This window comes from Mangifera indica, chromosome 14 (assembly GCF_011075055.1).
Source record: "Mangifera indica cultivar Alphonso chromosome 14, CATAS_Mindica_2.1, whole genome shotgun sequence".
Classification (NCBI taxonomy): Eukaryota; Viridiplantae; Streptophyta; class Magnoliopsida; order Sapindales; family Anacardiaceae; genus Mangifera; species Mangifera indica.
In genome coordinates this window covers 5,348,849-5,364,859 of record NC_058150.1, presented here as the reverse complement: position 1 = coordinate 5,364,859, position 16,011 = coordinate 5,348,849, and the positions used below count along the sequence as shown (strand labels likewise).

The 16,011-nt window shown below is 34.4% G+C and overlaps 2 protein-coding genes across 4 annotated transcripts; both read right to left on the bottom strand.

Annotated features, from left to right (window-relative positions):
• Window positions 1-1,574: 1,574 nt before the first annotated feature.
• On the bottom strand, window positions 1,575-2,731 carry LOC123197055 (ethylene-responsive transcription factor 9). The gene has a single exon (XM_044611236.1). The coding sequence runs from the start codon at window positions 2,446-2,448 to the stop codon at window positions 1,783-1,785; it is 666 nt and encodes a 221-aa protein (XP_044467171.1). The 5' UTR covers window positions 2,449-2,731; the 3' UTR covers window positions 1,575-1,782.
• Window positions 2,732-11,037: 8,306 nt separating this feature from the next.
• On the bottom strand, window positions 11,038-15,093 carry LOC123195565 (nicotianamine aminotransferase 1-like). 3 transcript variants are annotated; one of them, XM_044609348.1, is made up of 8 exons: window positions 14,979-15,093; window positions 14,321-14,665; window positions 12,737-13,076; window positions 12,338-12,556; window positions 12,088-12,147; window positions 11,703-11,858; window positions 11,518-11,611; window positions 11,038-11,401 (listed from the first exon to the last, which is right to left on the bottom strand). In XM_044609348.1, exons 2-8 carry the CDS (start codon window positions 14,614-14,616, stop codon window positions 11,277-11,279), a joined length of 1,290 nt encoding a protein of 429 aa, XP_044465283.1. In that variant the 5' UTR covers window positions 14,617-14,665; window positions 14,979-15,093; the 3' UTR covers window positions 11,038-11,276. The 3 variants fall into 3 exon arrangements, with proteins under 3 accessions (XP_044465283.1, XP_044465282.1, XP_044465284.1); XM_044609347.1 differs by lacking the exon at window positions 14,979-15,093 and having other exon boundaries at window positions 14,321-14,943; XM_044609349.1 differs by lacking the exon at window positions 14,979-15,093 and having other exon boundaries at window positions 11,386-11,479; window positions 11,515-11,611; window positions 14,321-14,944.
• Window positions 15,094-16,011: the final 918 nt, after the last annotated feature.

The window sequence follows — 16,011 nt, the reverse complement described above, 5'->3', positions numbered from 1 at the left end:
TCTCTAACTCAAAGTTTAAAAAGTGACAAATACCTCCTAAGATTGTTTCCACTACTCTCCGACGTTAATTTGCTATCTCTGAGTGTCAGCCATCCTCCTTTTTGTCTTATCTCTCTCCCTTTTTTCTCTAGCCATCTTTAATCAAGATGAAGATGAAATTATTTTTGTCTTAGATGAAGACCAATTGTCTTAGTCTGAGACAAAAACGATCAGAGAGAGAAGGAAGAGAGACTGGGAGGGAGAGACAAAACAGGACAAAGGACGTCTAATAGCCAGAGACAATAAATCGTCATCGAAGAAAAGAATAACAAACCCTAAAGAGTATTTGCCACTTTTTAAACTTTAGGTTGTAAGGAGAATTATGAAATTTTTAAATTTGAAAAAAAAATATGATAAAACTTTAATTTTTTAAAATTTTTAGTATAACAATTTTACTTTTATCCTTAATTGTAATTGAGATTTATAATAAAAAATTATTTATAATTAAGTATTTTAATTTTTTTAAATTAAAAGATAAGAATTTGAGTTTTTATTATACAATAGATAAGAATAAGTCTTTTGCCCCAAAAAAATAATACCATACATCTAAATCTGTCATTAATATAATAATTAATTCATCATATTAAAATTAAATGAATTTATCAAAATAGACTTTCGTTCAACATTAGTGATTGGTATCTACGTCATAAAACGCGTTACGCTGCACTGCACACGTCGAGTGACACCTCTGCCTGTGCAATGTTATATCTTTTTGACTCTAGCGTCCGATAAAATTATATAATACATGCCTACATGAACATGGACCATATTATGGGATACGTTGCATGCATGGACAAACATATCTGGCCGAATAAAAAGGAGGACCCCACCGAAAGCGGCAGCGGCGCCTCCACTCTGAAATTCATTAACAAATAAAAAGTAGGATCCACTGGCCCCACACCTGCCTCCGATTACGCTTCTTTTTCCAGGAAATTACTAGATTTATTAGTACTTCAACTGTTTGGACGGCAAAATGTTACACGTGCCGGCCTCCAAGCGCACAGACATGTAACCCCTCGACATGGAATGTAAGGGCCCCACCTTTACTCAGAGAACACGGAGAGATCTGCTTTCTCACCGATTATCTGATAATTTTATAATCATTTTATTGCCGTAATTAGGTTGAATTGAAATAGTGTTGGATTGATTCTACCAGAGTTGGTGTAAATTTAATTCAAATAAATTTAAATTTATGAATTTAATATTTTTTAATTCATATTCAAAATATGTTTGATTCATTCAACTTACGATTTTTTTTAAATTTGATATAAATTAATTAAAATAATATTATTTTTATTATAATATATAAAAATAAGGTTGTTTTATTATAGAACTAAACTCATGAACTAAATCTGAATATTTTTAAGTGAGTTTGACAAATTTGAACTCAAATTCGAAGCTTATCTCCTCTAAAATTGAATGCAGTTTGAGTTTAAAAAAATTCGATTTAATTCAAATCCAATCGTAATTTGACATCAATGGTTATTTGGAGAAATTTGTAGGAAACAGAGAATTACAAGGAGTGCGATTAGAGGTTACAGGAGAAACAGGACAGAGAAACTTTCATAACTTCTCTTAGCTGCAAAAAATAACGATCAAATTAATTTACATCGTTTGACCAGGAGGTTCATGATTCTCTAGTTCCATCACCCATTTAAACAGAAGGGAAGAAATTAATACTAAACACTAAAAATTTTTTTATCTCTAGAAATTTGTTAAAAATCAACGGTTATGATTCATCCATCATGCATCCACAACTGGTGGAGCCAGGTTGAGGTCAAGATTGAGACCTCTTATTGGCTTACAATCGACGACGGATGATGAATCTGACTCGCTCTGAACCCCACCACTAACTCTTGCAGCCCCAATCGGTTCAAACCGAACTGGATAAACCGGACCCATTAAATCTGGCCTTGCCAACGAGTCAATAAACAAAACAGGAGGCGCGTGGGTTACACACCCAATTCTATCCCCACCCAGCGCCACAAAACTCGGTTGCTGATACACAAACGGAAAACGACTCGCAAACCCGTTCCCACCGCAAATCTGGCGCGTAAATTCACGCTCCACTTCATCCCCGGAGGACTCCACCGTACTGCTTTGGCTGGGACTCTGCTGACCATTGTTATTGTTATTATTGCTGTTTACAACGGAAACAGTTTCATTGGGTAAAGGGAAGTTGGTTTTAGCCTTGGAGCCACGAAACTCACGAGCCGCCGCGTCGTACGCTTTGGCCGCATCCTCAGCGGTATCGAAGGTACCGAGCCAGACGCGACTCTTCTTACCGGGGTCCCTGATCTCGGCGGCGTAACGGCCCCATGGTCTCTTCCTGACTCCTCTGTAATGCACCTCGGTGTTTCCAGAGCTTCTTTTAGTACCGCCATTATTTGTTTTATCTGTGGGTGCCATTGCCTGAAAAAGATAGATAGAGAAACTTGATGATATTTTGTGGTTTGTATTGGATACAAGAGGAGACGGAGGGTTGGCTTTTATAAAGAGAAGAGGACGGGTGAAGGGTGAGTATTAAAAAAGTGCGGTCAATGCGGGATTTGACTGAGGCGCCGCCCAAGCGAGTAGAGAGAGGAGACAAAATGATAACATTGTCTTGTTGAAACGTGTCACGCGGGAATGTCGAGACGAGCGGCGAGCTACTCTTGAATCTTGATGTTTGCCGGCTTTTGCCTGACGCTGTGGTTAATGCACGCCCTTGACTTTTGCATCAAAAATCACGCTTTCCTGAGGACAATGAATTCACTTTCCTATATTATATTCATAATTTATTCAAAACAAACAAAGGAAAGGTGTTTTGCACGCTCCCCTAGTGAGTTTGTGTGTAGTAAGCATAAAGTGAGGTGGTTTGGATTAGCTAACGACCGATTCTTAACATCTGTCAGCGCTATCCGCCAAATCGCCCGCTCTCTCTCTCTCTATCACTTAGACCTTTTGAATAGCTCTGTTGGACCGACAGATAAAGAGCGTAAATCCACAACCATTTAAATAATGACACGCGTCCTTTCTTCCTATTGACGCGTCCTTGACATGAGGCCCCCTCGTCGATGTTTCGGTGCAATCACCTAATTTCAGCTGCGTGAATGTGTCCTTTTCTAGTGATCCAATTTTCTCATGCGCGTGATTTTTAAAGCCGCTTTCAACTCTCATTTAATGCGCGTGCAGGGTACGACAACCAGTAGTCTCTTTGTAATTGGAGATTGATGAATACTTGTTTGTAGATCACGTGAGGAGGCATGTTGAAAAAGATTAGTTAAGATAACGGAATTTATTGACACGTCTTATCCATTTGATGCTTACGTTAATAGACGGTGAATGGAATCGGATCCACCCGTTAAATCTGAGGAGCCTGATTGGGCATGTAATTTTACGTGCATTGCTCAAGGTTCCAGCAACCTGGACAGAGACTGGAGAATGATAGTGATACAAGCTAATATAATGTCAAAAATCTGATTCAAAATCAAGCTTCAAAGAGTAATCCAACAGCCAATGACTAGCAGGTGGTTACTAATGAAGAACAACTTCAAGTAACATACCACAAAGACTCAAGAAAGACAATGATATTAATTATTATAAGGGAAATTTTAAAAATTAGGCAAAATTAAAGGGGTCTAAGCGAAATTGCCCAAAAAATTAAGGTTTAAGCAAAAATACCCAGGTTTTGTGAAATGACGAAAATGCCCCCATATATAAACACAGCAATTTTTCACTGTGCAATTCAAAGAAAATTCGAATTTTTAACGCATCCCACGGGAATCCCACGGGGAACGTCATTTTCGCCGATTTGCTTGCTTTCCGGCAACCGAAAATGGAAAATAATGTTATCACATCTCCCGTAATCTTGTTTGGATCAAGTTATTGCTCATATTATTGAGATTTGATTGAGATTTTTAGGTTTGAAATTTTAGGGTTTACGGTTTGAACAATGCTTAAAATGTTTTGATTCTTGGTTGTTTTTGTTGAATTAATTGAGGGGTTTTGTGTTATACAACGTGTAGATTCGATTTATGTGAAAATCGGTGGCTAAAACGACCAAAATTTGGCCGGAAAAGACTGCAGAAGAGATCGGCAGTCCGACGTGGGAACAGTGTTTCCCACGTTAAAATCAATAAGCCCACGTTCAGCCTAATTTCGGGGGGGAAACATAGCTTTTTGAAACAATTGGGGTGACGTGGGAAATTCTTATCCCACGTGGGGTTTTTTTGAAATTTATCACGTCAACGCGAGTTTTGCAAAATTACGAAAATGTCCATATATATTACACAGAAAAAATTGCTATTTCCCACGTTAATATTACGAAATTACCCTAAAATTTCTCTCAAATTTCACGTACCCACGTTCATCCCACGGGCGATCCGATTTCCGTCGATTTCCGTCAATTTTCTTGATTTCCGGCACCCACAAATGGCAAAGAAGGTTAGTATATCTCCCTTAATCTTGTTTGGATCAAATTATTGCTCATATTATTGAGATTTGATTGAGATTTTTCGGTTTGAAATTTTAGGGTTTACGCTTTGAATAATGCTTAAAATGTTTTGATTCTTGGTTGTTTTTGTTAAATTGATTGAGGGGTTTTGTGTTAGACAAGGTGTAGATTTGATTTATGTGAAAATCGGAGGCTGAAACGACCAAAATTTGGCCGAAAATGACTGCCGAAGAGATCGGCAGTCCGACGTGGGAACAGTGTTTCCCACGTCAAAATCGTCCAGTCCACGTGCAGCCAAGATTGGCTGTTTTTGGGGGGGAAAAGTAGCTTTTTTAAAATATTGGGAAGCTGGGGAAATTCCTTAGATTTTCAGTGGACCTTTAGATTTTCAGTTTTCATGAGGGGGTAAATTGAGATTTTTCTTATCTAGGGTTTTGATTGTGTACTTTTCGAATTTTATATCCGTTTTTTCTGTTCTAGGGTTTTTCAACTTTTAGAATTCGAATTTCAATTCCGTTTTTTCGAATTTCATCGTTTTACGCGATATGGACTCGTATTTTTAAGATTTCCGAAGGATTTTTTGATTGTTCCCATTCTAGGATTTTTCAACTTTTAGAATTCGAATTTCAATTCCGTTTTTTCGGATTTCATCGTTTTACGAGATATGGACTCGTATTTTTCAGATTTCCGAAGAATTTTTTGATTGTTTCCATTCTAGGGTTTTTCAACTTTTAGAATTCGAATTTTAATTCCGTTTTTTCGAATTTTATCGTTTTACGAGATATGGACTCGTATTTTTCAGATTTCCGAAGGATTTTTCGATTGTTTCCATTCTAGGGTTTTTCTATTTTTAGAATTCGAATTTCAATTCCGTTTTTTCGGATTTCATCGTTTTACGAGATATGGACTCGTATTTTTAAGATTTTCGAAGGATTTTTCGATTGTTCCCATTCTAGGGTTTTTCAACTTTTAGAATTCGAATTTCAATTCCGTTTTTCGGATTTCATCGTTTTACGCGATATGGACTCGTATTTTTCAGATTTCCGAAGGATTTTTTTATTGTTTCCATTCTAGGGTTTTTCAACTTTTAGAATTCGAATTTCAATTCCGTTTTTTCGTATTTCATCGTTTTACGAGATATGGACTCGTATTTTTAAGATTTCCGAAGGATTTTCGATTGTTCCCGTTCTAGGATTTTTCAACTTTTAGAATTCGAATTTCAATTCCGTTTTTTCGGATTTCATCGTTTTACGAGATATGGACTCGTATTTTTAAGATTTCCGAAGGATTTTCGATTGTTCCCGTTCTAGGATTTTTCAACTTTTAGAATTCGAATTTCAATTCCGTTTTTTCGAATTTCATCGTTTTACGTGATATAGACTCGTATTTTTCAGATTTCCGAAGGATTTTTTGAATGTTCCCATTCTAGGATTTTTCATATTTTTATGTTTTTTCCACGTATACATTTGTTTACATATTTGTTTTTACTCATGTCTAACGAATTTTTTACATTGTCTCAGGATATTTCTCGCAAAAGAAGACGGGTTGACAGCGAGCTGCGAATCCCTGACGAGACCAGACACTTCCGGGCAGAGGCGATATGTCGTGCACAGCGTGCCGCATTATCTCGGATTACTGCTACATTGACCCCAGATCAGCTACGACTATTTGAGAGGACACTTTCGGACATTTACACACTTGAAACAAATTAGAGAAAATATAGTAATAATGAAATAAATTAACACCAAATCCAACAATCCTTCGAAAATCTGGAAAATACAAGTCCATATCTCGTAAAATGATGAAATTCAAAAAAATAAAATTGAAATTCGAATTGTAAAAGTTGAAAAACCCTAGAATGGCAACAATCGAAAAATCCTTCAGAAATCTGAAAAATACGCGTCGATATATCGTAAAACGGTGAAATTCGAAAAAACGGAACTGAAATTTGAATTCTAAAAGTTGAAAAACCCTAGAATGGAAACAATCGAAAAATTCTTCAAAAATCTAAAAAATACGAGTCGATATCTCGTAAAACGGTGAAATCTGAAAAAACGGAACTGAAATTCCAATTCTAAAAGTTGAAAAACCCTAGAATGGAAACAATCGAAAAATTCTTCAGAAATCTGAAAAATACGAGTCGATATCTCGTAAAACGGTGAAATCTGAAAAAACGGAACTGAAATTCCAATTCTAAAAGTTGAAAAACCTTAGAATGGAAACAATCGAAAAATTCTTCAGAAATCTGAAAAATACGAGTCGATATCTTGTAAAACGGTGAAATCCGAAAAAACGGAACTAAAATTCAAATTCTAAAAGTTGAAAAACCCTAGAATGGCAACAATCGAAAAATCCTTCAGAAATCTGAAAATACGAGTCGATATCTCGTCGATCGGTGAAATTCGAAAAAACGGAACTGAAATTCTAATTCTAAAAATTGAAAAACCCTAGAATGGCAACAATCGAAAAATCCTTCAGAAATCTGAAAAATACGAGTCGATATCTCGTAAAACGGTGAAATCCGAAAAAATGAAACTGAAATTCGAATTCTAAAAGTTGAAAAACCCTAGAATGGCAACAAACGAAAAATCCTTCGGAAATCTGAAAAATATGAGTCCATATCTCGTCAAACAGTGAAATTCGAAAAAACTGAACTAAAATTCGAATTCTAAAAGTTGAAAAACCCTAGAATGGCAACAATCGAAAAATCCTTCAGAAATCTGAAAAATACGAGTCGATATCTCGTAAAACGGTGAAATCGGAAAAAACGAAACTGAAATTCGAATTCTAAAAGTTGAAAAACCCTAGAATGGCAACAAACGAAAAATTCTTCGGAAATCTGAAAAATATGAGTCGATATCTCGTAAAACGATGAAATCCGAAAAAACGGAACTGAAATTCGAATTGTAAAAGTTGAAAAACCCTATAATGACAACAAACGGAAAATCCTTCAGAAATCTGAAAAATACGAATCGATATATCGTAAAACGGTGAAATTCCAAAAAACGGAACTGAAATTCGAATTCTAAAAGTTGAAAAATTAAAATGCCTTTACAATGTAAAATATCCAAAAACCCCTCATATTTATCTAAAATTATTTTAACCCTATAATGAGTGAGGGGAGTTATATAAATGAAGGGAAGGGTAATTTTGGTATTTTAGAAAAAGTTTGAAATAAATAAATAAATATCAAAATGCCTTTATAATGTAAAATATCCAAAAACCCCTCATATTTATCTAAAATTACATTAAAACCCTATAGTAAGTGGGAGAGTTATATAAATATAAGGGAAAGGGTAGTTTTGGTATTAAAAAAAGGCATAGGCATTTTTTTTTTGGAACAGTGATTTTGGGCATTTTGGCTTGAAAATAGTGATCTTGGGTATTTTTGCTTAATGGGAGGGCATTTTGGCCATTTTTTAAAATTTCCCTTATTATAATATCAAACTCTTTCTTGTCAAATTTATGGAAATGATGTAAACCTCTTGGTTGTGTCGTATGGGTAAAATAATTGTTTTACTTGAATTTTTGAAGTTCAAATTTGCAAATTCTAACAAAATATTCTTGTTATGCATAAAAAATCTTGCTTAAGATCAATCCTTGAAGACCACTCTGCCAAGAAACAATGAAGAGATCATGAAGGTAGACCGTAAGAAATCCTACTCTGACTGCATATTCCTACAACCTACTCCAATAAAGGTAGAACATGCTAAATGGGATCTCAGTAAGTTTTGTCGTAACCACAGTGATATCAAGCATTGGACTAATAAGTGTTGCGTCCAAAAAGATGTTGTGAAAGACCTCATCTAACGAGAATACTTTAAGGAATTCCTAAATAGATATTACTGTTTTCATTTATTCAATAGAAGAATGAAATTGGCAGTCTGCAAACGCAAAGAAGAATGGTTCCATACAAGTTATACAAACAAGGAAATTTCACAAGGTCATAAATATAGCTTACTATTGGATTACCCTTGCAAGAAAGGCATGGAATGAAGGAAATGTTGGATTCCCGAGAAGATCCTCGAAAGGCACTTCAAGTAATATCTTCACCATTAGTCTAACTTGAGACTCAATAAGACACATTGTTCCTGTGTTGCCAATTAAAAAGAACCTTAACTAAAGACTAAGGTGGGAAAGAACATAGAAACATGCTTTAAGACTGCAAAGATTTATGAAGGAATAATGACACGTCCACATAAATAATGTCGTCATAATGAGCAACACTATCATCTAGCCAATTGAAGTGCATAATAACAACAAATATAGTGATAGATGAACATAAACCACTTGCCAACAAACATGAAAAGTCACCATGAAAATGACTCTCTATCTTTTTCTCTTCTATGGAAGCCCCAAACTCCAAACTTTTCTCCTCCGTCATATTTAAAATAATAAAAAGGTAAGGATGACTTACAAGACATTTTCAAAGGGAAGTAAGAAAACCTTATGAGAATATGCATTGCAAGTCCCTCCTTTTATAGTGAAAAAATAAATGAGGAATTCATCTTGCCTATTCAAATTACCCATGAACGTGTGTCGATAATCCCATGATACAAATAATGTACATCGAATCATTCCCTACAAGAAAAGTGAACTTAAGGCATACAAAATTATGATAACATTAACTTACATAATCCAAAGGATATGGTGATATTTCAATGTGATAGAAGATTCTTGAAGTTCTTAACATCTTCTTCATACTCTAAGAATTATGACAATTGTTGTATGACTAAAAAGTCGTCCCTGAACAACCTTCAAAATGTAATCAAATGTGATTGATCAACAAATAACAACTAAGCAATACTCTAGTCCAAAGTCTGTAGCTAAATGAAATCCTATCCGAAGTGTAGACATCTCGACAAACAACTAGCAACTAGATGACTCTGACTTTACATCTCGAGAAGTAAAATATTTTCTTCAAAACAATTCCATAATTACAATTTGTTAGGTCTCGAGTGTACATTAACCAGAAAAAGAGAGCACTAGAGGATGGGACACGTGGCGGTAGCAGGATCAACAACAAATCAATTCATGCAAAGACATGTGGCAGCGCAATAGTGGAGCAGAGGGCATGCATGCAGGCACTAGGACCATCAGCAGAAAAGAAAATGACTGATAACAATATAAAGCAGGGGGGAAGCAAAAGGAAGGGGGGAGCTGAAGTAAAAATGGTTTTGGGAGAGTACTAGGCCTCTAGAATTGCCTAGGGAAACTTGGGGAAATTTACTTGGTTTTGTTTGTGTTAGGGTTGTTGTTCAGTTGGGTGCTGCAGATTTGAATGTGATGAATTTGTATTTGGATTAATTTCAGTTGAATGATTGTAAGAATGAACTATTGAGTATCTTTATGAATAGTTTACTGTTCCATTAAAAGTTGCTAGCATAAGTTTATTGATTTACAAATTGCCTACGATTGCATCGTTTGTGAGAGTTGTGGTTACAACGGAGTGGATTTGTAGGTGAGATTACAGTTTCTGAGTTCCAGCAGTAGCATAGTTCCATCAGGTTCCTAACACAATCCCATCAAGAGAGAGACTTGTCTAGATTCTACAACACAACATCCTTGTAACACTAATCCATCGAGATTTTAACTTCCCTTTTAACAAGATATCTCTAACAGAGACATCATTCCCTCTCATTTAAATTAAAATTATGGATTAAGATCCAATTTAGTGGAGTTTAAAATGTATTTTCCTCCAAAAATCTTGTATATAAACAAACATGGGAAGAAGAAGAGAGGAAAAAGTAAACTAAAAAGAGAAACACAACAATAGTAGACACTACAATTATATATATTATCTTGTAATACTCTTATCAATAAAACTTTGTATACGTACTTTAAGTATACAAATGAGTACACACTTAATATGTGTTATTATGTGACCGAGTGATTTTAAATTAAGGATCAATAAAACTATGTGTACCCACTTTGGGTATACAAATATGTACACATTTATATGTGTCATCATGTGATTGGATGATTTTGAGTTAAAAATAAAACAATAACCAATCAAATGATGACACATATGAGTGTGTATACATTTATGTACCTAAAGTAGAGACACATAGTATTACTCATTAAGAATACAGTAACATTCAATTACATGATAACATATATAAGTTATATCCATTTATGTTTTCAAAGTGGGAATGCATAATATTGCTCTATTTTTATATTACACTCATATTAGAGACAACATTATGGATGCAGATTGATTATTAGGCCAAACCACGTAAAAAATCATGTGTCTCATTTACGCTCTTGTTTAACTCAGTTTATCCTCTTACACACTCATAACAAACCATCCCATATTTTCTGAGATCCTAATAATTGCTAACATAGTATAAATTATGTAAGACTCTGAATTGTGCACATCGGTTGATAATGCGAAATCATGTTAACATGAGTTATGAAATAAAAACAAATGAGATTACTAATATCATTTTTGTTCATGTAATAGATGAAGAGATAGCAGAAGTAGTACATAGAAGAGGTGTAAGATTGCACAAAATTCTATCAGGGTGATGATTCAAAGCTTCGGGCTCTATGTGCAATATACATAATTTGTAACTTCCGTTAATTAAAAACTTATCATTAAAAGTAAACAAAGCAAATTATTAATGGGCATATCATTCATAAAAGCAATAAACAGGACATGTTCATAGAACTTTGAGTTGTAGTCTTGTAGATCTCTATGTCTACCTTACTGCATGTAACTGCAATTATTGAAGATCTGATGAAATTACCTCAACACAAAGCTCCCAAAGGGTTGGAAAAACATGGAAAAACAAGCACATAATTAATGTAATAGCTTCTTGGCATGCCTCTCACAGAAGCTTTTTATCCTGTCAAGGCCTTCTGCAAGATTCACAGGTTCAATGGCAAAACTTAAGCGCACCCAATTTTTCATTCCCACTGTAGTCCCTGAAAGAAACATCAGTAAGAGAAAAAACAAGACGTTCAGATAGCTTTTCCAAGAAGATACTGAATCTATTCACTTCAGGAAGAGTAAATATTAGGTTCTAAACAATGTTGATTACCCGGTAGAACAATCACAGATTCCTCTTTGACCAGCTTGACACAGAAGTCCATATCATCGTTAATTCCTTCAAGTAATGAGAGGTTTAGCTTTACCTGTTGTTGTCAACAATTTGGAATCAAAATCTTCATTTTTCCGAGGGAAAAGAAAAATAACTGGATTAGCACAGGATTTATAAGTCTTTACCATTACAGACATGGCTCCTTCAGGTTTGTTTGGACAAGCAATACAAGGGATCTCCTTGATTTTACTGTGACAAATGTCTGCATCTTCTTTAATGGTGTGTAATATATGGGAGAAGAAATCTTCTTTTGTGTTTTCAAGAATTTTGGGAATTGCCCCCTGAAATAAAATCAGATTATTATAGCTTAAAGTTATAATAAGAAAAGGAAACCAGAGAATTTATGCATGATAGTAAGCAAATTGAGCATGCATATTCAAGCAGAAGAAATGAAGCATAAATATTTCATTTGATGAGCACTACTCTCATGAAAATCAGCTTCCTCCATTGTTGTTAGTTTCTTTTCCTTATCGATACGTTATCTACAAGGAAAAATCTTAAACTACATACCTGAATGAAGGTTGCAGGATCACTAGAGAGGTTAACATAATTCCTGATGCTTTCCAAGATCTGGTAAGAATGAAACAGAGAAATCAACAATCTGAATTGAATTCATAATATATACTGTTCTTGATTCTCCCTTACATGTTAAGTTGTCATAAAAGCTAACCATAGACACAAAGTTTTAGGAGAAGTGAACCAGCTTTATATTCAATGAGCATAGAAATGTGAGAAACAATCTGAGAAGATAGACACTAACCCCAGTTTTTTTCAAGAGGCCACAGGGGTCGTTTGTCGCAATCCAGCCAAGTCTCCAACCTGGAACAATCCACCTCTTTGATATAGACCCTATTGTAAGTGCAGGAACAATTGATCCAAACTCACCCATTGGTACAAATAGCTTATTCCCAAAGACTAGATGGGAATAAACCTCATCAGCAATCACAAATATTCCAAGCTTTTGTGCCATCTCTGCAATCTGCATTTGCACAAAACACATGAAACAGAACTAATAACAATGTCGGAGTTTCCAAGTTATTGAACATAGTTGATTCTAAATTAGTGGCACCCTATGAAATAATCAAGACTCTGGAATCAAACACAGTGATAACCAAGAATTTGTAGGGCCAATATAATACTAGGCTATATAATGACATGCCTTTTTCAAATGCTGGTATGAGAAGACATTTCCACAAGGATTGCCAGGGTTAATGATGACTATAGCAACAGTGTTTTCATCTGCTAGAGCTTCAACAGCATCAAGATCAACTTCCCATCCCTTTTCCGGTATAAGATCAAAATGGCGTACTTCTAACTGACTAAAAGCTGCATGAGCTTCATACAGTGGGTACCCTGGTCTAGGAAGCAAAATGTTAGCACCATGACGAGCGAGGGCCGTTATGATGATCTCAATTGCTTGGTTGCCACCTACTGTGACATAAACATCATCCTCTGACAATTTGTAAGGAAGATCACGGGAGACATATTCTGCAATAGCCCTGTAAGACCATGTCAATATCTTGTTACTATCTTTCCAAGGTATTTATATACAAATTCAGTACTGCCAGATATATAACTGATGATTTAACAAAATATGTATGTTACTGTGTCATCTGAACTGATGTATTCTTATAGCATGATGTCTTGTAATGTCCAGTCCATTGATAGCTTTTGATCATTTTATATTACAAAGTTAAAATGAAATATGCTCAAGGCAATATCCACGAAGCTCTTGAAAAAATGAACAGGAGAGAGAACTCTTCGAAAGCTAAAGCACAGCAGAGCAAAACATGATATGTTCGAATATATTACTTTCTCACATATCTTATTTTAATATTTTAAACCTGATAGTTTGACTTACAATTTTAAGTTTTATAATTTAAGTTTGGAAACTCTAGATCACCAATCAGAAGCACCACCCACACAAGCTCAAACCTAGTAGAACAACCACCCTTCTAAGCACAAACCTACCAAAACCCCAAGCATGATAGTCTGTCCTTTTTACAGGTTTAAAAACATATAATGCAGTTCCTACGAATTTAGTTTAAACTCCTAACAGCTATAAAACCTACTAGAACTGTCAATTATTTAAGCCTAAATCCACCAGAACTACCACCTTCTTAAATCAGTTAGAACTCAAACACGATAATTTGAACATTTTACAAGTTTGAAAATCTAAAATTTAGTCTTACAATTCAAGTTTTAAAAACTTAGTCGCCACAACTGTGACCCATCCAAACCCAAACCCACTACAAATTTAATAAAATTAACAAATTTTACAAGGGAGATGACAAATTTGATAAGCAAAGGTCAATTTTAAAAATTTGTTAATTTGAGGAAATATGATAATTTTGTAAAATGAAATAATTTGAGGTAATATAATAACTTAACTTTATGATACTTTGTCCGAATTTTTTTTCATTAACAAAGTTAAGTTTTAAGTGGAAAATTGATTTTTGGATTTAATAGGTGGGAAAGCGTTGTAAGATCAAATATTTGGTGGAACAATGTACCCTGACTTGAAGCTAAATACAACATATATATATATACACACACACACACACACACACACACACACACACACACACGTATGTATGTATGTAAAATTACAGCCACTCAATTATATTAATGTGAGAACTGATTGATTTTCTAATTTGAAAAAATCCGTACGATTAAAAATAAAACAAAACTGTTCCTCTTTAGAAAAACTGATATTAATGGAAGTTTAAAACTGATATTTTACCTTCTAGCAGGAAGGATACCGGCGGCGGGAGGATAACCGTTGAACTGAGCAGATCGGACAGCATCAACAATGGCGTCTTCGGCCAAAGGAGTGGTCCGAAAGCAGGGATAAGCTGAAGGGTCGCCATGGGCGAGATGGATGAAGGGCCTTTCATCATTTTGGTTCAAATTTTTCATCAACTCTTCCTGAGCTTCTCGGATGGTTATCGTCTGTTCAGAGACATTAGACTGGTTTGCACTAAACTTTTGAGTACCTCGGAAAACCCATGGTTGTGTTTGTTGAGCTCCATTCTCCATTTTGAAATGGTGTTTGGTGGAAGTTGAGTGTGTCGTTTGTGTGTTGCTACTGCAAAGGCTACAAACTTAGAAATGGAGAACAATTTGAAGAAATGACCTTAAATCTTTGTGTACTGACCCCTACTCGAATTGTTTGGGATTCAAAAGTGAAAGAAATAATTTTATCTATTAATAGTGGACAAATTGGCGTATTACCAAATCACGTGCCTATTGCCACAGCTGTAGATATAGGTATTTTCAGAATACGCTTTAACGACCAATAGTTAACTATGGCCCTGATGGGTGGTTTTGCTAGAACAGGTAATAATGAGATCACTATTTTAGTAGGTCTATTGAATCGAAAGTCAGGTAGAGATGCTTACCGACGACCAGGGGGCAAATAGAGCCGATTTCCTACCGAGGTTAGAAAGAAGGGAGGTTCCTTACGCAAGGATATTATGATTCGAGCTGCTTAGGCGAACTAACAACTTGTTTCATTCCTTGCTCCTTAAGCGTGTCTGAGAGAAGTGTAAGGTGGCTACCCATGTCAATTCCTTAGACATGACAGTGGACAATGATTACGGGCCGAATTGTGTCTACCCTGCCAATTGAAAGGTTTAGTGGATCGATCTAGGCCGCTAATATGTTGTGGCAAGTGGTACATCCCAAAGCTTTTTGAGTCGTGTTTTTGTATTCTAACTAGGTTGGTTTGTAAAATTATATACATCTTTATAAATTTTTATTGTTTTTGGTATAATTGTCAGAATTTATTATCAAAATAAAAAGATTATCTTAAAAATAGATTATTAGATATAAATAATTATTATATTTGATAAAATATAATAAATATAAATAATTATTGTATTTAATTAAAAATAATAAAAAAATACTAATAAATTAGTTTACTTAAATACTCTTAAATATAATTATTTTTAAATATTTTTTATAATATTTGTTATATTAATTAAATATAAAATTATTTTATCTCAAAAAATTAATAAATAATAATATAATTAAAATAAAATCTAGTTATTTTAATAATATTTTAATATCTAAAATAAAAATAATAATCAAATTATTATCTAAATTATTTATCATGTTAATGTTAATAATAAAAAATTATCATAATTTTATTAATAAATTAAATAAAATAATATAAATAATAAATAATAAATTATCAAAATAAATTTTAAACCCCCAAAATCAGACCACACCTTATTGTTTTTTTTGATGGGCCTGATCAAGTTACCCGCAAATCTTACTACAAAGTTTTAGCGTGACCGACAAACCTGACAAAGCTGACAATTTTGCAGATGAGTAATACTATGTGTACTCATTTTGAGTACACAAATACATACACACTCATATGTGTTATCATAAAATTGATTATTATTTTATTCTTAATTCAAAATCATC

Coding starts and splice junctions, on each gene's coding strand:
- LOC123195565 (XM_044609348.1), bottom strand. CDS start 14,616: ATGGAGAATGGAGCTCAACAAACACAACCATGGGTTTTCCGAGGTACT. Junction 11,859..12,087: donor ATCCTGCAACCTTCATTCAG/GTATGTAGTTTA, acceptor ATTTTATTTCAG/GGGGCAATTCCCAAAATTCT. Junction 11,402..11,517: donor ATCTGTGATTGTTCTACCGG/GTAATCAACATT, acceptor TGTTTCTTTCAG/GGACTACAGTGGGAATGAAA.
- LOC123197055 (XM_044611236.1), bottom strand. CDS start 2,448: ATGGCACCCACAGATAAAACAAATAATGGCGGTACTAAAAGAAGCTCT.